General features: G+C 41.2%; 1 protein-coding gene across 6 annotated transcripts in view; it reads right to left on the bottom strand.

Moving 5' to 3' along the window:
• Positions 1-7,387: 7,387 nt before the first annotated feature.
• The window catches only part of LOC122160638 (N-acetylated-alpha-linked acidic dipeptidase 2-like), a 28,921-nt gene continuing 13,273 nt past the window's right edge, over positions 7,388-23,035 (bottom strand). For 4 of the 6 annotated variants that reach the window (XM_042822982.1, XM_042821383.1, XM_042822184.1 and 1 more), the window contains 8 exons: positions 21,218-21,281; positions 18,454-18,521; positions 16,727-16,818; positions 15,445-15,535; positions 14,530-14,794; positions 11,004-11,085; positions 9,878-9,970; positions 7,388-8,498 (listed from right to left, as the gene is read on the bottom strand). In XM_042822982.1, coding sequence (XP_042678916.1) covers positions 8,309-8,498; positions 9,878-9,970; positions 11,004-11,085; positions 14,530-14,794; positions 15,445-15,535; positions 16,727-16,818; positions 18,454-18,521; positions 21,218-21,281 — 945 coding nt within the window. In that variant the 3' untranslated portion in view covers positions 7,388-8,308. Of the gene's footprint in view, positions 8,499-9,877; positions 9,971-10,964; positions 11,086-14,529; positions 14,795-15,444; positions 15,536-16,726; positions 16,819-18,453; positions 18,522-21,217; positions 21,282-23,035 lie in introns of those variants that run through there. The other 2 variants (XM_042820606.1, XM_042819819.1) reach the window with 2 other exon arrangements.

Here is a 23,035-nt window from a genome sequence, read left to right as displayed (position 1 = left end):
AGGGATGAAAGGTTCTACAGCCTACAGACATGGTCTTCAGTTGTGCTTTAGTATTTTCACTGATTCCTTCCATTCTTTCCCTGTTCTTCGTACTCATCAGGGAACTCTGCAAATGCATCAGGAGTTGCATAATGATTTTTTTTCACATCAGTGTTGATGTAAAGGCTTTTAAATAGCACCCGTTTAAAAAAGCAAGCAAACAAAAAAATCCCAGCTTAGATGAGGTGAGAAGGTCTAGGTTTTACAAATAACAGCCCAGTCCTCCATGGCTGATGGCATTTGAAATGGAAGGACAGTATGGACTGTGCTAAGTTTCTTGTTTAACTGCATTCTTTTCAGCTTTTTAAATTCATTTAACCATCATCAAGATACAAAAACTTGCTGAATGTACTTGCTGAATCTGAGTGCTTTGAGTGGTACACAGCACAGTATTTAGCACACTGATGTCTGACATCTTTACATGGCTACTGAGAGCTGACACTTCAGTGGTATGTGGGTTTGACTGTGACTTTTATTAGTAAATGAGGGGGAAAAAAAGTGTGGTATACCAAACGAATCATAATACCTCTCCGAAGCAAGATTTCAAAGCTAAGATAAGCATTTATTGTTTGATAATGGTGAAATTCAGTAGTGCAAACAAATACATACTGGGTTATTTGCAGTTTAATTTACCCTCTTTTCCATGTTCTTGGACATTGTGCTGTATTTAACAAGTTGGTTAATGGTTTAGCTATAATTTTATAATCTGTAAGACTTCAAACCCATACGGTAGCACAGTGTACCTTATGTAACACAGTGTTACATGTCTCAGATAGACCTGTCCAGGTGCATGTCAAGCTTTTTCTTCATAACGTGTTTTTAATAAGAAAAGCAGTATGTGTATGTACCAATTTGTGACAAATTCTAATCTTTTCCTTCATGTTTAGGCCCATTTTCCTATTTACTGTTACACTGCATATCTGGAACAGAACATTCCTTGGATGTAGTTTAGTTTTAATGCTAGAACTGTTAAGCACTGGGCTGTTCAGCTGCTCTGACATTTTACATGGCACTGATGTAACTTTACAAAAATCCTTCCATCTGATGATCTTCTGGAGCACTTGCACTATCAAGTCACCATTTCAATAATTTAGGGACTAGTTCTATTTTGAATAGGATTTTGCCTTGAAAAAAACCAGTTACTTATTCTATGTAACAATGCATTTTTTTGCTTGCATTCTTTAAAACTGGCATGATTATTGGTTAAGTACTCTACCCGTTAATCAATGGTGTTCTCCAGTTGCTACTGGTTTTTTTTTTGTTTGTTTTTGTCTCTGTTCAGGAAAGAGAGAGATCATATTTAAAGTAATGAGTTATGTGTCTGGAACACTGTTTGAAATGGTAATTTTGTCATAAATAAGAGTCTTGAATTACGGTTGGGGGAGGGTGGAAAACGTCTTTTTGCATGGTTATTTGATTCTGCACATTCATAAAACTCATGCAGAAATTAATCTCATGTCTTGTTTTCTTTTTTTCTCAATAAAATTCTTATTACATGCTGGTTAAAATCGGATTTTTTGACTTACTTTGTTGTAGGAGAGAGCTTCTCTTTGGATTTGTAATGCAGTTATTAACATGCTGTGGGCATTATCCACAGGTTGTTGTCTGTGAGGGGTGCAGTGGCCAAGTGGCACAAGCATCCAGTGACATTTGTAAAATCCACATTTGCAGTTGAACTGCTGACCTTTTTATTTTCTTGGTAGCATGAACAGGAATGAAGACACTGCTGCCCTTGAGTGCCATCAAGTGTGCATTTGTAGTCAGTCTTTTGAGCCCAAGAGGAAAAGGGTTGTAGAAACAGCTCCTGTTATGTAGAGGTATGTGAAATGCTTGAATGTGTTTTTAATTCAGCTTAACTCATCGTGCAGTTGAGCAGTCACAGAATCACAGAATGGCTTGGGTTGGAAGAGACCGCAGGGATCATTGAGTTCCAACTCCCTTCCACAGGCAGGGCCACCGCCCTCCATATTTAATACTAGACCAGGCTGCCCAGGGCCCCATCCATCCTGGTCTTGAGCACCACCACAGATGGAGCATCCACACCCTCTGGGCAGTCTGTTCCAGCCCCTCACCAGTCTCCCTGTGAAGAACTTCCCCTGACGTCCAATCTAAACCTTCTCTCCTTGAGGTTGAATGATGAGTTTAATATCATCCACTATATGACAACCAATTCTGGATGTTCAGAATGTGTTTTTTTGTGTTTGATTTTTTTTTTCTTTTTTTTTTTTTTTTTTTTTGCATCTAGTTGCTCCTGTGTGAGAGGAAGCATCCTCTTGCATAGAGTATTTGAAAAAATCACTCTTGATTAAATATTAATAAAAGCTGCATTGCAACCAAAAATCATCGGAAGTCAGCTGGAGGCAGAGCTGCACCTTCAGCCATCCGAAATATTTGTAATCCAAAAACCTTGTTCTCTGAAATGTTTGTTTTAAATTTGGCATAAATATTGATACTGCAGTACTGTAACAGAATTCATTGCTTAAGGTAAAACTGACTGTGCTTCAAACTTAATATGCTTCCCCTCATTTGTTCTTCCTTTATTGAAACTGAGATCTGTGTGTTGGAGGCACCTGCTACTCTGCACTTCCAGACCCTGAGGGACTTTTTAATTTTTGTAATCAGGTAGTACTGTATACACAGACATGAGCCCAGACTTCAGAACTTCTGTTTTTACTTGTGGATGCTGTTAACATTTGGATTGTGTACTCGTGAATATAACCTAAGCAGAGGTGTTCTGTTCAGAATTACTCTTTGATATTCGCTCTGAAAATCAGAAGCCTGTCAGCGCTTCTGTGACAGAATTTTTACTTCAGTGAATTTATAAATTAATTTGGATGCTTATGCTTGCCAAGAGCCATGGTTTAACAACCATGAAGATAAAGGTGGAAAAAGTAAGTGGAGCGTATTTTACTTCTATTCCTCTCTAGTCCTTTTTTCTTAAATCACCCTGTTAAAATCATTGCACCATTATGTTGATCCACTGCCTGAAAACTGAGCTGTGGTTGGGGTTTGCTCAACGAAAGCTGGCGTGCACTTTGCTGAGTGGCAGTACCAAGACATTGAATATATAGTTCTAAACCTAAAATGTGCCATTTGCATGAGTTTTTCCACCTCACAGTTGTCTTATTAACTGAAATGCATGTTTGAATTGTGGCATTGTTGTGCACCCTCATTTTTATGAGAGGAGATTTAGACTGTATGTAAGGAATAAGTTTTTTTTCAGTAAAGGCGGTGAAGCACTGGTACGGATTGCACAGAGAGCTGTGGGTGCTCTCTCCCTGGTGGTATCCAAGGTCAAGTTGAGCAGGGCTTTGAACCTGATCTGCCTGTTGGTGTCCCTGTTGATTGCAGGGGAGTTGGTCTAGATGACCTTTAGGAGTCCCATCCAACTCAAACAATTCTGATTTTGCCTCCATACATTCTAGCCATTTGAGAAATTTTGAATGTGGTTGTGTATAGAATGAGCACTAGCTATGATATATCATCTGATAATTGCTCTTTGGTACAAGGCTGAGTGCAGTGCTGACCAAGAAGCAAGTGCTCAATTCTGCAGTTACTCTCTGAATCCCATATAGACATACAGCCCTCCAACAAAAAATCATTTATCAGACTGCAGGTGGCTAGAAATGATAGATGTTTCTAAAATTAAAGCATGTTCAGGCAGAATTATGTGAAAGGAGAAAAGCTGTCCATTTCATCTGTTCCTCAGGTTTACCAAAACTGGGTATGTCTTTAGATAGTGTGTAGACAGCTGTCCCTGTTTATGGTTTATGAAACTTTTGGGCTCTCCCCATGTACTCCCTTTGCAGATCTACGCGAACAGCTACAAGAACACAGCATTGCCATGGCTAGCAGCAAGGCTTCGTTCTGGCCTTGCAGTCTCTTGGGACTTGCTGAGTCTGCTTGGTTTGAGTGCTCCCCACCTTCTTGGTGGGTTGTTTTAGCTTGTTTGGCTGATGGAAAAAGAATCACACAGAGAATTACAGACTAGTTAAGAGGAGATGGGATATCTGGGTTCACCTGGCCCACCCCTGCTCCTGCAGGGACACCCAGAGCAGGGTGCCCAGGGCCATGTCAGGCAGCTTGTGGGGGAATGGTTTACAAGAGGAATGGTTTTAAACTGAGACAGGGGAGGTTTAGGTTACATATTCGGAAGAAGTTTTTCACCCAGAGGGTGCTGACACAGTGGAACAAGTTGCCCAAGGAGGCTGTGGATGCCCCATGCCTGCAGGCATTCAAGGCCAGGCTGGATGTGGCTCTGGGCAGCCTGGTCTGGTGTTTGGCGACCCTGCACATAGCAGGGGGTTGGAACTGGATGATCATTATGGGCCTTTTCAACCCAGGCCATTCTAGGATTCTATGGTACTAACAATAAGCTTGGCTTTAATTGTGAAGTGTGCTTCTTTCTGCACATACCAAGAGTGGGAGGATGTTTCAGCTTTATCCCACAGCTGTGACAGTGGGTGGCAAAGCTCTGAGCTGTGGGCTGCAGTCAGTATTTCAGGGCATGTAGGAGGAGCCGGAGGACTGAAGCTCAGCTGCTTTATTCAGCAGGGAGATGCTGGTTTCAGGAATATCAGGAGGGAAAAGTGATCTCAGAGGAGCGAAAGCTTTCTGTGCTCTGTTCACAGCTGACCCTGTTTCTCCAGGCTGACGTCCTGCTGCTTGTGGATTACCTAAGGATGTGTTGCCACAACAGTCGCTGTGTCCAGCAACCGGGGCTTGTCTCCTAAAAATACAGCCAAGTTTGGAGGTAATGGGGATGGCAGAGTAAGGAGTGCGTCAGCAGCTTTCTGTCAGCGAGCAGCCTAGCAGAGCACATCTGGGGAAGCTGCCATGTAAACACAGCAAGTCTATTCTTATCTGCTGCCCTCCTGTGAAATGCTTTTCCCGTTATCGCCTCCCGTTCTTTCCCCTTATGGAAGGCTGTAACGCATTCTTACTTGAACCAGGTCCAGCCTCTTCTGCATGAGGTTCCTCGAACCCAGTTCTCCTACACTTGGGAAGCTCCCCAGGTTGGATCCATCAGGAAAACCAGTTGATACTGATATGAGCTGCCTTGGCTTGATGGATTATAACTGGCACAAGCAAGTATAGAAACAATCCATTGCAAGGTCCTAAGCCTTTCTGTGTTTCTCCCAACGATTTCTGCCAGAAATTGATGTCCCTGCTGCACTTCTCTTGAACCTCAAGTGTAGCAGGCTGTATACTTACAGCTGAGTTACAGGGTTAAGCAGGAGCCACGTGTACTTTATTGGTGTTACTTTAGGTCTCAGGCATGTAATGGCAATGCTCTGGTCTCGTTGCAGCTAAATCCAGCTCCTAGTAGTTTCTCTAGGGATAGTTGCTGCATGGTGATGTGTTTCTCAGCAAGGAGCACGTTGCTTTGGTTTGGGTCAGAGCAGCACAGCAGACACAAGGTTTCTGTATTTCACTTTTGCATTCAGTGCTACAGTGTAGTCCATGATGTTCACCTTCATCTAGGTCTGGTAATGGCACACTTAACTGTATGGCATTAAAATCTCATGGCTGAAAACAGGAATTTAGAGTGAGAGGAAACTAACAGGTCATGGTGAGTACACCCTGTTCCTCCCTGCTCAGGGCAGCTCTCCAGTTGCTTCTGATGCCTGGAAATTCCAGTCTGCTTCCTTGAACTCTGTTTCAGAGTACAGAGGTTATTTTCCCAGCAAACTCACAATCACAGATTCCTAAAGCAAAGCAAAGGCACAAAGCAGGTATGTTTAATCTGCTCACCAGAGGGGTTTGGTCCTCTGCTACAGCAAAATCATGGGCAGCAAAAACATGGTTCACATTCTCTTGGCACTTACAAACATGCAGAGATGTTACAGGTTGTCTATAGAAGAAGGACTGAATTATAGAAATTGGGTTGGTGCAGAAGTCAGCGTATACAGCACCTGTACTGATTGTGACCATATGCTTGATGGGCTGATTCATAGCTTTAGGACCTTCCTCTTGCAGTGCCTTTTCCTTAGTAGGTACCTGAGTTACACTGCATGGCCTGTTTTTATCACTCTTGTAAAAGAAGGCAGTCTGAGATCAGCTGAAGCAACTTGACATTGCTTTGGTTGGATCCAAACTATGGACAGCTCGAGGCTCCATTCTAACAGATGAACAACACTGTCATTGAGAAGACTTACAAAACCAGAAATTACAAATCGATGCAGTACTTCTGTGGTCAGGATAGTGGGACAGGGAAACCTCAGTTTCACTGCTCCACAAAAACAGTCTCTTGATGAATGACTGTGTTGGGAAGGGTTGTTAAACTGAAGCATTACAAGTGTTGAGAGAAGCACTGGTCTCACCCCCAAATGCTTCATCTGCAAAGGTACCACATCAGCTTCTGTTTTCATTAAGCTTAAGATCTGCAAGGTGTTTTTGGAGATGATTTTAAATTAATGCCAATTTTAAATTCCTGTGAGTCTGTGAGCATAAGCCATCTATAAGCGTTTGGGCATCACCATTCCTTTATAACATAGCAGAGGAAGTGAAAGAGATCTAAGCTCCACAGAGTTTTCAGGATGTAGCAGGTCATAATGACTCATTCATTCATACGTAATTATCAGTGAAGTTGAGAAGGGGAAGGAAACAATAGATTTTAGCTAGGCACTCTTTGTACTGCTTCGAATAGTGCATGGAAACCATAGGAGATGACAGGTTATTTTGCAGTGGTAAGGTAATGGCACAAAGCTTCACAAACTTGCATTGAAAGTATATGTGTACTGGTGGAGCATTCGTTCACTTAAATGAAAGGTGGCTTATTTTATTATGAAGATCCTGCCAATTATGAAGAAATCATGCTACTCCATATATTTCTTTTTTCTCTGTCACATCCTCTGACAGGCCCCAGGCAGTGACCACCAACAGCTGTTGATGAGGAAAGGCACCAGTGGCTTTTCTTCCACCATCCAAGCATTGGAACCTCTCCCTTGGGAAGTCTCAGTTACTAGTTGATGCATAAATTACTTGTTGATAACATAACATAAATCTATGAGGGAGGAAGAGCTACCCAAGAAAAGGGAACAGTCACCAGAGTGGTTATGGACGAGTCACCGTTCTTGGTAGCACATTCCCCTGCAACCAACACCCGAGGGACTGAACTACTATAATTTCTGACTCCCTTGTCTGAATTCAAGTTATTTGGGTTGAGAATAACTCTTACTGTAGCCTGTTGGGTCCGCTGACCTGTTTGCACTTCTGTCTGTTTTAGCACCACACCTGTTCCACTCCCCATGAAACAGAAAGCACTTCATTCCCACAACCTGCAGCAATTTATGGTTGTGAGAAAAGCTGTATCATACTTTATACAACAGAAAGAAAAAAAAAAAAAAAGGTTATTATCAGTTTTTATTATCAGCTCCCTCGCAAACAGGAATGTGATTTAATAAAATTCTAGCAACTGTATTAGTTGTAAAGCAGATCAGAGGTACACTTAGAGGCAAATGAAACTTTATATATATATAATTTTTAAAAATTAAACACTTTTGTACAGTTTAGACTTTCAATATCTAAAGGGGATCTACAGGAAGGAGGGACACAGACTCTCTAGCAGGGACTGTAGTGATAGAATAAGGAGAAATAGCTTCTAGCTTAAAGAGGGTAGATTTAAGTGGGATATAAGGAAAAAGTATTTTGCAGTGAGGGTGGTGAAGCGCTGGAACAGGTTGCCTGGAGTTGTGGTGGATGCCCTGTCCCTGGAGACTTGCAAGGTGAGACTGGACTAGGCCCTGAGCACCTGATCTAGCTGTAGATGACCCTGTTTATTGCAGGGGAGTTGGACTAGATGACCATTAAAGATCCCTTCCAACTCTAAGGATTCTATGACTCTACATGCAGCTCCTGATGGGAAACTCTCTTATCAGAAGACAGAATTACTCCATACATCCAGCCCTACAGCAATAGTGGCAATGCTGTCATCCACCCCCTTCATCTGGAAGGGACATCACTGTGTGAAAGAGCTCTTCCAGGAGAGAAAAAAAAAAGCAAAAGCTGCCACTGGTTTGGGATTGGCGAGAGCATCAACAGGAGCAAAGATCTCAGTTCTCAGTTATCCCATAATCTGTTTTCCAAAAAGCAACTACAGGATGGAAGTACACAGTAACTGCCCGAGTGGTGGAACTTCACTGTTATGAGTCTTTGTGTAAACCTCCAAGATAACACTCGAAGGTTGGGAGCTCAGGCACAGCAGCAGTTAGCTGAGGCTGGGTCACTGCAGTAGTCTGCCTACAGCGCATTTTTCCAGGCCATCATCCTATGCTACTTCTTTCAGTGTCTCTGCAGCTGCCTGCACAGTGAAGGCTGCAATGGAAATCTGCCTCTTAACTTCTTCCCAGGCTCCTTGATGATCGGTTTTGGTTTCAATATCAAACATGGCATCATAGATACCTGGGAAGGATTCTCCAGTGTATTTGTTGTGGCTGCTTGGAGCAAAGATGACATGTCTGTGGGGAAAAAAAAAAGTGTAAGTATACTAAGTAAAAAAAATCATGAGTATTATGTGCATTCATTGGGGGAAACTGTACAAATGTGTGCTACAAAACGCTTAAATAATTGCAAGATGACTAGAATTCACTAAATATAAAGGTAGTCTAGCTGGAACTGTCTTTAGAAAGACAGAACAGACCAGCCCATAGGACCAACTCTACAGGGAAGAGATCAGGTTTAGCACAGAGAACCTTCTCCTTGGGAAAACACAGTGCATTTCTCTAATTAGGAATGAAACCACGTTAGGAACTTTTGTAAATGAGAGCTCAACAAATATATTGAACTAATGTGACAGTACAGAACATGGAATAAAATGGAATAAAATAGCAAATGGGTGTACAACAGAGGAGAAAAGTACATGAGTCCCAAAAAATAATGCAGCAAATGAGTGATAACTGTGAGATCTGGGAAAGGAATGTGGAAAACTATGGGAGAATTGGTAAGAAAGGCACGGATTCTTTAGAGGAGCACTAATTATATGGGATCCGGAGTGGACAAAATCATAACTTTTTTTTTTTTTTAATAATGAATAATTGCAGTCCTACTTTTAAATTTATTTTGTTCATAAAAGGTAAAAAAGTGCATTTGTAGTATGTGAAAGATGCCCCCCAACTAGAAATAAACAATAAATCAATGTTCACAAGAAGAACTGCAGAAGAACAACCATTTCACTGTTACACAAGTGTGAACACTTTATCCTAGGAGGATGGAAGTCCCTCTGCCTGAGAGATTTCTGGCATGGTGCAAATGCCATCAGCCAGTGAATCAGGTGCATCCAGCCATCAGATGTATCCAGCCATTGGAAAAAGGGGGATATTGTGAGCAAAGTGAGGCAGTTGCGCACCTGACATTGGAAGCTAGCTTCTGGCAAGTGGAACCAAGAAACGCATTGGACTTCTACAGAGGGTGGTGGATCAGGCACTGCCTTCCTCCAGACCCACAGGCTTGTACAGAGAAAATTTCAATAACAGCCAGTTAAGGATTAAAGACAACAGCAAGCAACTAAAGGTGGGATGGACAGGACTCCACAGAATAGCTCATGAGCTGTATAAAAACTTCACAGAGTATCCTGGCTAACAGACTGCTGGAACTGGGAAGACCAATGAGGGTGGTGCAGATTGCAAGTTATCAACAAAGTCTCCTATTTGCTGAATAATACCTAAAACAGTATCCATTGAGCTATGATGCCTACCTACAGCCTACATAGGAGTTAAACTGGCTGACTTGTTTGAGTGGAATTCATCTCCAAAATCACCTTGGACAGCTAAGAAATTTAAGAGCTAGAGGACTTAGACAGTTAAAGAACTTGGACAAGTTAAGAAAGCTATTATCTCACCTGTAAAACTTCCTTCCTGGTAAGCCAAGAGGATCAATGAAAGCTCTTTCTATAAACATCAGCTGATCGTTGATGATTCGCACTGCAACTGGGCTGCAGAAAATGGAAACAAGATGCATTTCACATAGTGAGGAAACATGACTGATCCTTTTCATTCAAATACTTCTCTTCTTTGCACAGAAGGTGAAGCTTTGCAAATAGTGGCCTCCATCCACTGCACCCATAGGGCATGTGAGTCCCACAGAATCATTAAGATTGGAAAACACCTCTAAGATCACGCCCAAACATCAACCCACCCCCTATGCCTCCTAACCATCCCTCAGTGCCACATTTCCACAGTTCTTGAACACTTCCAGAGATGGTGATTCCACCACCCCCATGGGCAGCCTGCGCCAGTGCCTCAACAGTCTTTCTGTGAAGTGTTTCCTAATCTCCAACCTGAACCTCTTCTGGTGCAACTTAAGGCCATAGGGCTGCCCCCTAGGTTTTCAAGCACATGAATGTTTTATATACTCTCAAGCATCACTATCTCCTTTACGTGTGCTAAAAGTATAAATATTTGTGACACATACAGCATTCAAGCATAGGTGTCTAAATACAGAGCTCAGTCCAACTTTAACTTCCACTGCTATCTGCTTTTCCATTTATTACAATAATTGTAATGACAAACTGATATTTATAAGCTCTACAGCTGATACTATTCATCACTGAAAGCAGAATTAATCCTGGCAGATATTGCCTGTCTCAGAGTTCAAGGGCTCTGCTCTATACTAATCAGACAGACTCCCTGTGCAGTCAGTGCCCTCGCTACCCAAAGAAGATGTGATTAACTGCCCCTTCAAAATACTAATTTTGCTCCATTAAATATAAAGGGACTCAAGACAAGTAATTATATCTTTAAGGTGGCTGAAAACTAAGCAAGATAAATATCACCCCAAGGAGAGAAAGAAATGCAGGCTGCACTAGGAGCAAATCCAAAACTGACTGAAAGTTCAGCTGGTCTGCATTTGTAACTTATTCCAACCAACCAAAGTCTGATGGAGTACCCTGGGACAAAGAAGGGAAATACCAAGAGATGAGCTTTTACCAAAATGAGATACACACGTCCTTATGTTTTCAGACTTACTCCTTCCTGTTCACTTTCTCGAGCCTCCTGTGAAATTCAGCAGCAGCCTCTGAGAAGTTCCCCACGGCGGAAAAAAGAGGATCTGGAATGGGAAGGATTTAAACAACTTCAGACGATCTGCAGAGCCCAGTACACCTTCCATTTAACCAGGGGCAGCACAACTACATGTGTTTGGCTGCGCTGCTTGCAGTAGTTTTCCCATCTGTCACAGAATGTATTACTTTCCCCAGTGCAGGCTTGGAAGAGCTGCACTACCAGCAGGAAGAAAGACCTCAGCCACGGCCCCGTGTGCCATCCACATCATTGCTACCCTGGACTCTGCCTGCTACACCTGACCACACATTTGGTTGCTTTCTCCAGCTCTGCCCCTGGCAGCCCATCCAACCCTGTGCCACAGCTGAGCCGCAGAAGCAGCAGACCTCCTGCTAATGACAATATCAGCAGCAATGGTTTCCCTGTGGAAGGGTCTGTTTGATACAGACCTGGGGAAAAGAAGCCATTTCTGCAGCTGATTTCTGTAGAACAAGGCGGGTGCTGTGAGCAGAAATGGCCTCACCAAAACTCACTGCGCAGAAGGAAGTTTCACAACCTGCATATTTTGCCTACAAGTTTCAGAAATCTGTAGATGATCCAGAATATCATAGAATCTACGTAAGTAGAAGCACAGATTTTGCCCCTGCAACCTGTTTATGGACTGTGGTGTGGAGTCACCTTGCTGGGGAGGATTTGCACTCGTCCACGACTGCACTTCCCTGGGGCAGTAGTTATCACCTTGCCAGAGGACAGATGTCCCACTGACATCATGGCTGCATTGAGGCAGCAGATTGTATTTCAGAAGCAGTAGGAGGGGATTTAAGAGAAAAAGGAAAGGTCATCTGAAAATATATAAGAGAATTTGTGCTCATGTTCATGAGCTACTCCATGCTGCCAATTTTGTTTGAGAAATATTATCACTTTTTTTTTTTTTTTTTTTTTTTTTTTTTTTTTTTTTTCTTTTCCCCCCACAGGCCTTATTTCCAAATAGCTCATTATTATAAGTAAATATTTAATGAAGAAAAGGCTTCCAACATTCATTGTATCAGAGGAACAGCTGAAATGGTAGCACAAAGGCAAATTAAAAACTTCATCAACTGTTTTGAAGGACAATTATGTGATTTATTCAGCTTTAATTAACAGCTTTCTGACATTCGGGGATGTCAATAAGCAGCTCCATAGAAATGTTGGGTGAAATGAATTTTGATTTTCACAGTAATGTAAAAAACTACATCTTTATTGCAATGCACTCTGGTGCCACTGAATAAACATAGAATGAGAATCATAGTTTTATCTGAGAAATATTTTAAAACGGATCAGGCATCAGAGGAGAGACATGAAAATAATGAAAAATAACGAAAAGGTTAAAAAAATGTGCCTTGTCAAAGTGCCCCATCTGTGAAGTTCTTAAGGACTTCAGTGATAGGGAAAAAAAGCCTCAAAAATTGCTTGTAGAGCCTACCTGACATAGGATATGTCAGTATAGTATATGTATGCATCATTTAGAAATTAATTTGGTCAAGTTCTAATGTGAAATGGGAAAGAAATACGAACAATGGAAATAAAAGATTGAATAGAAATTTTGGGAGATATTCCAATAGTGGAAAAAGAAAGTCCAGCCTTGATGTTTCCTCATAGGATATACTGCAATTCTCAATGAATTAAGTCTTCCTGTTAGGTAAACTCTCAGTCCAGGCAACTCATCAACATCACAAAGGGCTTCCTTTGTGGTCTGATGGCAAAAAACATCACTACAAAATGGTCAAGAGTTTTCTACCTAGGCCATTATAGGAAGTTTTAAATGTCTTTTTTAGGTTTCCCCCGAGTGGGGATTTGATTTGAATTTCTTCACATTTCAGACAACTCAAAAGAGGACTATATTAAAGCTAACATGTCTTCTAGCCTATGATCCATCAGATACCAAATGGGTTAGGAGTGACCAAAAATCCTCTTCGATGCAGAAACACAAGGGGTGAACAAGACAAGGAGAAAGAAAAAAGAGAGGGAGAAAAAAGAGAATGCCTGTGAAAACTATTTGGAGAGGTTTGCCTAGAGAGGTTGTGGATGCCCCATCTCCGGAGGCATTCAAGGCCAGACTGGATGTGGCTCTGGGCATCCTGATCTAGTGGTTGGCAACCCTTCACATAGCAGGTGGGTTGAAAGTAGATGATCTTTGTGATGCTTTTGTACCCAGGCCACTCTTATGATTCTTTCCGAGCTGGTGATCCACAGCATTCTGCCTCTCCCATGCTATGTGCCTCATTACAATGTGCTCATGTGCTCAGTAAATGCATTTATGCAGAAATTAAAGGGTTCTGTTGCCTAAAAGTGGCACCCAGGCATTGATAGAGATAGTGGAATGAAGCAGGTTTCCAAAGGTCACATTAAGCCTTTGACCCATGTCTCTCAACATTTAGGCAGCTGCCACCAATATTTAATTTGTCTTCACAGAATCACAGAATGGCCAGGGTTGGAAGGGACCTCAAGGAGTAGAGGGGGACAATTACCTCCCTGTCCCTGCTGGCCACCCCTCTTCTGATGGAGCCCATGATACCATTTGCCTTCTGAGCCACAAGAGCACACTGCTGGCTCATGTTAAGTTTTTCATCTATCAGGACCCCCAGGTCCTCCTCCACAGGGCTGCTCTCAAGGACCGCTCCTCCCGGTCTGTATGGATGCCTAGGATTCCTCTGGCCCAAGTGCAAAACTCTGCACTTTGCTGTGTTGAATCTCATCAGGTTCACCTGGGCCCACCTTTCAAGCCTCTCGAGGTCCCTCTGCATGGCATCCCTTCCTTCCACCGTGTCAACCACACCACTCAGCTTGGTGTCGTCAGCAAACTTGCTGAGGGTGCACTCTGTCATCAATGTCACTGATAAAGATGTTAAAGAGCACCGGTCCCAAGACAGAGCCCTGGGGGATGCTGCTCGTTACCAGCCTCCACCTGGACACAGAGCCATTGATGACTACCCTCTGTCTGCGGCCTTTCAACCAGTTTCTTATCCATTGAGTGGTCCACTTTTTCTACAATAAGCTCTGAATTGGAAATGAAGTTGCTAATACAACTACAAGAAACCGGCCCCAAAGACTTGTACACATTCACTCTCATGAGGCAGTCTCAGACTGGCTCTGCCCTTACAGTGGGGGGCGATTTGTCTTCTTTTTTAAGGAAGAGAAAATAATCTGGTCACGGGTGAGAACCAGATTGGTACTATCTCTTTGTTCTGCTTTTGATTCTGGTTCGTGGCTGCTCACCAGTACTGTGATAACACACCTAATGATACGAATGAACATTATTGTAACTCAGTCATCTCTAAACAATAACGTATTCATTCCAGTTAGGTTCAGAAAGATCTTTTTTTTAGTGGATCTTAATAAGATAGCAGGTTGGAAACAGAAAAGGAATTCAGTTTCAGAGAGAGAACAGATACATCATGTCACTGCATAAATCCAATTGACCCACTCAACAAATTCTGCTTTGGCTATTACTCACCAAATGATACTCCGTATGTTTCCAACTGTTTTTCATGTTTCTTAGCCAATTCATAAATTCTGTCGCTGTACCCTTTTAAGGCCTCTCCATAGTCTCTACAGTCGAATGGAATGACCTGGGAATCTGCAAGTTCATAAACCAGTTTGCCTCGCAGCTTGGCAACTGCTAGCTGTTTCGTGAAGGTGGGGTCATAAAATTTTTCCACTAACTCAAAGGTCTCGTATGCAGTGTGATAAACAGGGTAATTGCTGAATTTGTCCGTTTTCTGAAAAAAAAGAGCAGGTAAATTTGTCAGTGACTACAGTGAAGGTTGTAATGCTGCCATGATGTTCTGCACAGCTTCCAAATGAAAAAAGCTACTTCTTAGAAAACACAATTTGCTCTCCTTCCCTTCTTTTTGTGTGCTCATCCTCAGGAAATAAAGCAACCCAAATCCACAGACTGTCACACAAGAATAAGGGAGCGGGTTTCCTTCTTCCCACCTACGCAGACCTGACTTCAGTTCCCTTGTACAGACATGGCCTTCACTGATTTGGAAATCAGTCTGAAGTTTGGGATCACAGAAATCCTCAGCCGTGGCCCCTCTGAATAATGCACAGTTTCCTGAACAAACTCCAGGGGGATGTATATATATATTAAGGGGACTACTAATAGCACAGTGGAATGAAATCCACCCTCCCAATCAGATACTATAAATATACTCCTGAGAACTTGATAGCCCATAAAATGTACACATTACAGTAACGTTTTTATTCTCCACGCCATTAGGTTTCTTGTTAAATTCTAAAATGGTACTGATGAGTCAAAAACGAGCCAAAAATTCACTGAAGCTTTTTTTTATTAACTATGAATAAATGCTTTTAAAAGATGACTGTTCAGCACCACTGAACCCCTCAGAGCAATCTGTTGGCTCACCCTGTTCTTGGTGTAGCGCACTCTGCCAGATGCAATTCCCAGTCGCTGGAAGTAAGCTTCAAAATCACTGCCTGATCCCAGTTTGTTTATTCTGCATGTAGGAAACAGAACACATCAGAGAGGCAGTACTTATTTTATAAAATGGTGGTAATGTATGCAAAATGCAGATTTTCATAGAAATGGAGGTCAAGGCTTCTGAAGGGCACACCAGGGACGCCAGTCAGATTAGAGAGTAGATGAGCAGCAAGCTTAATTACCCTAACTGATTTTATTCCATCCAATATCCAGTATTACTACAAGGATCTCTTAATGGTAGCATCCCTGATTTGACCACATTAGGAAAAAAATGAACGTGGCGTGCACAAGAAGTGTAGATTTGCATCAGATAAGCCTCTGCAATCTTAAAATATTAAATACTTATTCCCAAATTAAAAGGAATTGGGAGGCAATATATGTAAAAACAGATGTGCTTACATACTTAGAGTACTCCACAGCACAAAGCCTGGCAAGCAATTTCCACAGCAGAAGACATTAACATTTGTCTCTTACAAGTAAATATTGCCATCTGCTGGATAGGTGTTGCAAGACAAAGGAAAAGCAAAATATCAGCTAAGATGGATTAGATCTAGTAGGTTTTTCAAAAGGAAGAAATCTTAAGTGAGTTTGATGTATCTAGAAGAACATATTACCATGGCTTAAAAGTTGATAGGGTCATCCATGCAGAATATTTGGGTCAAATGATACAGGGAGCAGTTCTATTTGCCTTATGAGAATATAAGATTTAGCCTTACCAGTCATGGGCTTAAACAACGTGCTGAGATTTTAATATCTTCAAATATAGATTTTTAATGTATAACATCTACATCCATTGTACAAACAAAGAATAAGTATCATGAGAGCTTTTAACTACTGCCTGAGGCAGTTTCTTTCAACAAAGTACTTGCTTAGCATAACAGTCTTGATATTATTTAGAAGAGTAACTAAACTATACTTTGATTTTTTCCCCACCCTGCACTTCTGTGTTTGTTTTCCAAAATGTTTTTCTGTTCAAAACAGACTTTCAAAGAGCGTGAGATTTTGTTCTTGTAGTGGACATAGATGTCACAATCATTCAAAAAAAGGTCATGATATTTTATTTTATTTTAGATATTGTTAGAGACTTCAAGTACTAAAAGATTTTTGCAGCACTGTCAATAACAGCACATCCTGAAGAATTCCAGAGAAGAGCCATGCTGTGATACAATGAAAACATTGGGAAAGTGAAAACAGACAAATTACTTACCTGGGATGACTGTTATTTTCAGGCGCAGGGTCTTTCTCAAGCCAACTCTCATAAAGAGATTTATTTTCATAGCCTACATCAGGGCTTGAAATCTGGAGAGAAATAAATACATTATAATCTCATTGGAAGTACCTCAAAGTCAAACTGGTATCAAAAGAGACCTTAACCAACAGCACTGCTGTATGCAAGGAGGCACACATAGCCTGCTTACTGCTATATGCAACTAAACAGCATCACACAGGCACCTGGAACCAACCACAGGCAGAGGGCAGAGCAAGACAAAAGCTGTGAGACACAAAATTAAACCCATCTGGTTTTGGAAGAAAGCAGAAGCGTACTTGGGGTTTCCAGGACTTTTTACCAACTTATTATAGCGCTGTGTATGCACACGCACAAGTGCACAGGACAGAACTGAGGAGCTGCTCCAGCTGTTCACCTCTCAGCTGGCAAGAAGAACAGACAGCCCTAAGCCACCACAACTTTCCACCACAAAACAATGGCATTCCCTCAGCAGGCTGAGCCTGAAATGGGCATTTCTTACAGGAAGCTTATAAAGGAATTGTGGTCTGAAGCAGTGTCAGTGGAACACAGCCAAGATCGGAGCCCTGTTGTGCGAGACACACTTTCCTTTAAAAAAAAAATAAATTGGGTAGTTATGTATCCATGATGGAAAATTAGGAAGCTAGGAAAATGGCTGTCCAAAGCTGCTAGAGGAACTATGGCAGAGTTTCACATAAATCAAAACCCTGGTCCAGGTCTCCAGCTATGCTTACCTGTCTGTGACAGCTATGGCTAAAGCTACCATTGTCCTTCAAGTGTAAAATTGGCCATGATCTGCACAAGATTGGGATTTTTCTCTCTCTTTTTCTTTCTCTCTTTTTTTTTTTAATGCAAAGCATAAATGTGCATGGGTAGATGCAGAATATTGTTGAGTCTTAATACAGCATTGAAAAACATACAGACTCCAAAAATCCTTGAAAATCCTACAAGCTCTGACCTCTAAATTTATGGCAACAGTTAGCAGAGAAAATAACAACTTTGTGAAGCAGTCATTTGACTGCTGTCATTTTCAGGGCATTTCAGTAAAGTTTTAAGGCTAAATTGGAAATGGCATAACAGGAGCAAGCTGAACTCTTGACACAGGCAAGTGAAAGTGCTTCATGCTCTGTCAGAGATGTTATTCTAACAGCTCTGCTCATATCAAAACCATTGGCCAGCATTTTCATACAATGCTAAGAACCTTGTAAAATGAACTGTCCATTCTAACTTAGATTTAAGTCTGGAATCAGATCCCAGGAGAAAAAAGATGTTCAAATCCTTACATAAATTTTATTCTGTGATGCTAGATGCTAGGCAAGGAAAAGATATATCACAGCTCTACAATGTTAATCAGTCACCTGTACATGTGTTTATTTATCCAATTATCTATATTCCAAGTTTTATACATACATATGTATAGTTATCTCTACATACAATTGTTTCACTATACATTGCAAATAATATTCCAGCTATGTCAGCGATACATTTCAGCCTTGCTCAGCGTACCAGGGAACTGTGAGCCAGGATTGTGTACCACTGAGAGAATGTTTTGCTACTGATTTGAGTAGGATCAAGATTCTTTCAGCATTGCTGTAAGACAAAAGCAATATTACTCAGTAGTCCCATTTTATCCAATAAATTTGTGCATTCTCAGGAAATCAAGAACAATAAACACTCTGATTCAGTACCTCTTTCGTTAGATTATATATCAGTTTGTAGAGAAGAGGGGTACAGTCAACTCTTAATGTGTAGTTACCTGAAAATGAAGCACAGACATGGAAATCCCTCCACATACAATTGGCATTATCTTCTTAATGGATTAAGTCCTGCAGTCCTTTCTTAGACAAACTCCTTGACTCCAAGGCAAAGAATTTAGATCTTTCCTCAGAATATACACAGAAACAGACTGTTTATTTGGTCACACTTTGTAAGCTCCTGTTTCTACACAATTATGCACTGGTTATTGAGCATGCAAAGTAAGTAATGAAGTTTCCACGTAGTTCTGGAATATGTGCAACTATCCCTCATCAGCTACTTGTCACTCATTGACCCTTGTCTCTCACATGCTCCTAAAAGCCTGCATTTAACAGAATGGAGTGGTAAGTGGGTAAGTATCTCACAGGGAAGCTGTCAGTCATAGCAGCAAGAGCCCCACTGCAAAGAAACTACTGCCACTGCTGAGGGAGGCAGGTCTGCAACGCAATCTTTTCTGTAGCCACCCAACAGCAGCTGGGCAAACATCTCTTCCCTCAGATGTGGACAACAAGAAGGGTGAGAAGGTTTTGACATAATGAAACATCAGAAAACACTGTTATTAGGTCTTGTTACTGCTTTAGACCTGGGGTCATCCACTGCATGCTCACAAGAGCCAGCGTTGGACTAACAATTACAGAAAACCCAACAACACTGTAAAAAATTCTAGATAATGTTAAAATCACTTGATAACATTAATAATGTTTCCAACAAGAGTCTCTATTTGAGAACTGGAAATTAGAGACACAAAAATACTCAAAAGAATGACTTGCTGTTCCTTTTATGGATTTTCACGTCTCAAGGCCAATGAATAGAAAGAATTTGTGTTCAAAACATGGCACAAGAAGCACTGTAGAAAAAGCATGATGATAAAAAAATTAATTCCCAGACTATATGGATGTTTTGGCTCTACAACAGATGCTCAGAAGAAAGTGAAAGACGCCCAAATACTTAAAACAGTCCTCTGGTGATGGTGCTTTTTTGCCTTACTACATATCTTTCCCCCTGGTTTTACTTTCACACTTTTTTTAATGCACAAAGCAAGAGACGTGTTTGAGTAACGAGGATTTGGAAGAAAATAGTTAATGCAGCAGCATGTTGGCTGCAGATCAGCTGAAAAAAATGAACGTGTTACAATCCATGCTGAGAATATGAAGCAGTTGTAAAGCTATTATTTCATCCACGAGATCTAAGTGTGAACTTCTGCTCCACTTTTTCCACAGCATGTATGCTGTATAATTGAAGGAACAGCTCCACTGTCCTTACAGCCAACCTCCAACATAGCATTTAGAAACTGGGTTTGTCTTTTCTTTCCTTCCAATCCTTTTGTGACAGACAGAATTTTCTGCTGACAGGAGTAAGAAGAGCTTTTAAATGTGCCTACTGATATCCATTTTATTCACACAGAGTAAGCACAAAACGGTTGGGTTTAACATGGAAAAGGCAATGCCAGAAAGAACTGTGCTGAACAGATTCATGGGGCTCTACTGATGGAACTCCTCCCCTACAAGGACAGGCTGAGAGAGCTGGGGCTGTTCAGCCTGAAGAGGAGAAGGCTCCGGGGAGACCTGAGAGCAGCCTTTCAGTATCTGAAGGGGGCTGTGAGAAAGAAGGGGACAGACTCTTTAGCAGGGTCTGTGGTGACAGGACAAGGGAAATGGTTTCCAACAAAACAAGGGGTGACTTAAACTGGATATTAGGAAGTTTTTCACAATGACAGTGGTGAGACACTGGCACAGGTTACCCAGAAAGGTAGTGGATGCCCCATCCCTGGAGACACTCAAGGTGAGGCTGGACAGGCTCCAAGCACCTGATGGAGCTGTACGTGTCCCTGTTCATCGCAAGGGAGTTGGACTGGATGGCCTCTAAGGGTTCCTTCTCTTCCAACTCAAACAGTTCTATGATTCTATGATGATTTCAGCACAGAAAACAGCAAATGAAGATCTTCTGTAACAAAGCTCAAAATAATTTAATGATATTATCCTTGCTATTCTGATTTAGGTCATTGTGCTTGCTCTAACTTCCCAAGTCTAGCTTATAAGCAGCATTCCTGTATGCCAGATTCTTCTGAGAATCTGAAAGACACAGTAAATTAAATAACGGTGGGTCACTTTTTTTGTGAATCACTCCTGAGAGCCTATTTTTCTATGTCAGCTCAGGCATATTCTGCAAGGAACTCTGCACAGCCTCCCTCTTCACAGCACTGCACAAAGGGGTGCACCCCATCCCAAAGCCACAAAACGATTTCCCACACCTACAAAACATAACCCCAAGGTTTTGACACTAATTGTCCCGTGACTGTAAATAATTATAGTATCCCAAGATACTTCCACAGTAAATGGAGCTGGAGCTGCAGGTATAAGTCAGCCATACATCATAACAATAATTGTATAATAATTGCTAAAGCAGTTAAGAGAGATTTAAAAATTCAGACTGCTCAGCTCATTTGCACAGAACACTGAATACAGAGGAGGCCTTCTGGCTTCCAGATACGTGGACTGCAGCTCATGGATGGCACTACCTGCAGCAAGCAAGCAACATGAGGATTTGGACTGTCCTCTCCCTCCACTTCATTCTGTATTTGCTACAATTACTGAATATTACATAACTGATGTTTGCTAGCTCTGGATGCAACAGTAATACACAGTAACTACTAAAACTGACATCCATAAATAAAGTGAGTTTAAAAGTAAGACACACCTTCTATAGAAGAATCTGCATTGATGTACGCCACTGCCCGTTCCTGGAGGACTCTGGCATTTTCCTGGGGTTGTAAAAGTGTAATTATTACCTTCAGGTAGTGACATTTACTGAAGAGCATATTAAGTATACTAGGTGAGCTTTTTATTGTTCGTTTGTTTTAACCACATTACCTTTAGAAAACAAGTCAGGATAAGTAGCACAATGTTCTTCGTCAGTCACTGTGGTGTTTGAGGATGGGTCAATGATCTGAGCATACAACATTCACTCTTGCTTCTGGGACTCATTTTTGTCTGGAAAGCAATCAACCTCTCATACTGGAGAGAGTCCAGATGGGTCTTGAATATCTCCATAGAAGGAGACTAAACAAATTATCTGGGCAACCTCTTTCCTAAGCTCCGTCACCCTTACCATAAAGAAGCTCTTCCACATGTTTGTATGGAACTTTTCTACGTTCAAGTTTTAGGCCACTGCTCCTTGTCCTGTCACAAGACACCGAGTAGAGCCTGGCCTCATTTGTTTGCCTCCCACCTCTTTTTAGATATTTACAAACATTAATCTGATCCCCTCTCAATTTTCTTCTCCTCAGGCTGAACGGACCCAGGTTACTCAGCCTTTCCTTGTACAGGAGATGCTTCAGGCTCTGTATCAACTTTGTGGCCCTCCACTGGACTTTCTGTAGGAGATCTCTATCCTTTTTGAGCCAGGGAGCCCAGAACTGGACACAGTATTCTAAATGTAGCCTCACCAGTTTTGCTACTGGTATCATGTTCCAGTATTTAACTGAATTTTAACAATGATAAAGCAGGTATTGCTGTCATTTCTATACTCACTCATTCCTAAAAACAATGAATGAAAGCAGTTTTGAGTCAACTACGCATTGCTTTCATGATAAATATTTACACATATGCTTAATTTTTTTTGCAAACTGGTAATTATTTTTGGAATTGATACTCCAATCAGGAAGGGATATGTTACTAAACCTTGGCCTTGTAATAGATATTCTAATTAGGTTAGTAATTGATTCATTCAATTTATAACCAACTAATTATTTTTAAATCACGCAAACTACAAATTAGCTTGATAATTGATAACTCGATAATGCTCTCACTATCTTCAAAACAAACACTGGAGAAGATTCTGCAGGAGAATATGAAGGAAGAAAGCAATCTTGTGTGTGCATACACGGGGCCATGCATATGTGGAAAAGCATATTTGCAGCATAAATTCCTTCATGATGTGTTTATGTAACAAAAGGACGTTGCCACACTTGCAGAGTCTTTGTTACAGAGAAGACAGTAAATATAATGGATTAATTTTTCCCAAGATTTAGTAGATGGCAGATCTGGCAGCTGCAGGAAAATGAATGTAAGCTGTGAGGAATGTCTCCAGAGAAACTAAAATCTAATTTTGGTGTCAAAGAGGAGGAATGCACACCACTGAGACAAAGCAGGAAAACAATAACAGAAAAACATTGAGGTTCAGATAGGAGAGGTGCTTAGAGGCTTCTAATCTACTACAGCTGCCATGAAGTGAAATAGCAGATGATAGATTACTGGCTGTTAAATTATTTAACAAAAAACACTACAGAGCAGCAGTAGTAACATGAGAACAAGCATATAGAGAACTAATCTATTCATTACTTGCTCAAGAGAAATGATCTTTTAAATATCATGCTTCTATACACCTCATACTTAAAATTGTTCTTCTTTCTCTTGATAGCATCTAAACGTGCCCAGATACATAAAGAAAGAAACCCTAAATAAAAGATTAATATACAGTACACCTCTGTTACCACTGGAATTCAGGAGAGATGAA

Source organism: Centrocercus urophasianus, unplaced genomic scaffold, assembly GCF_019232065.1.
Source record: "Centrocercus urophasianus isolate 14NV4802_14NV808 unplaced genomic scaffold, USGS_Curo_1.0 seq_1, whole genome shotgun sequence".
NCBI classification, from domain to species: Eukaryota; Metazoa; Chordata; class Aves; order Galliformes; family Phasianidae; genus Centrocercus; species Centrocercus urophasianus.
This window is presented reverse-complemented; position numbering and strand designations above follow the sequence as displayed.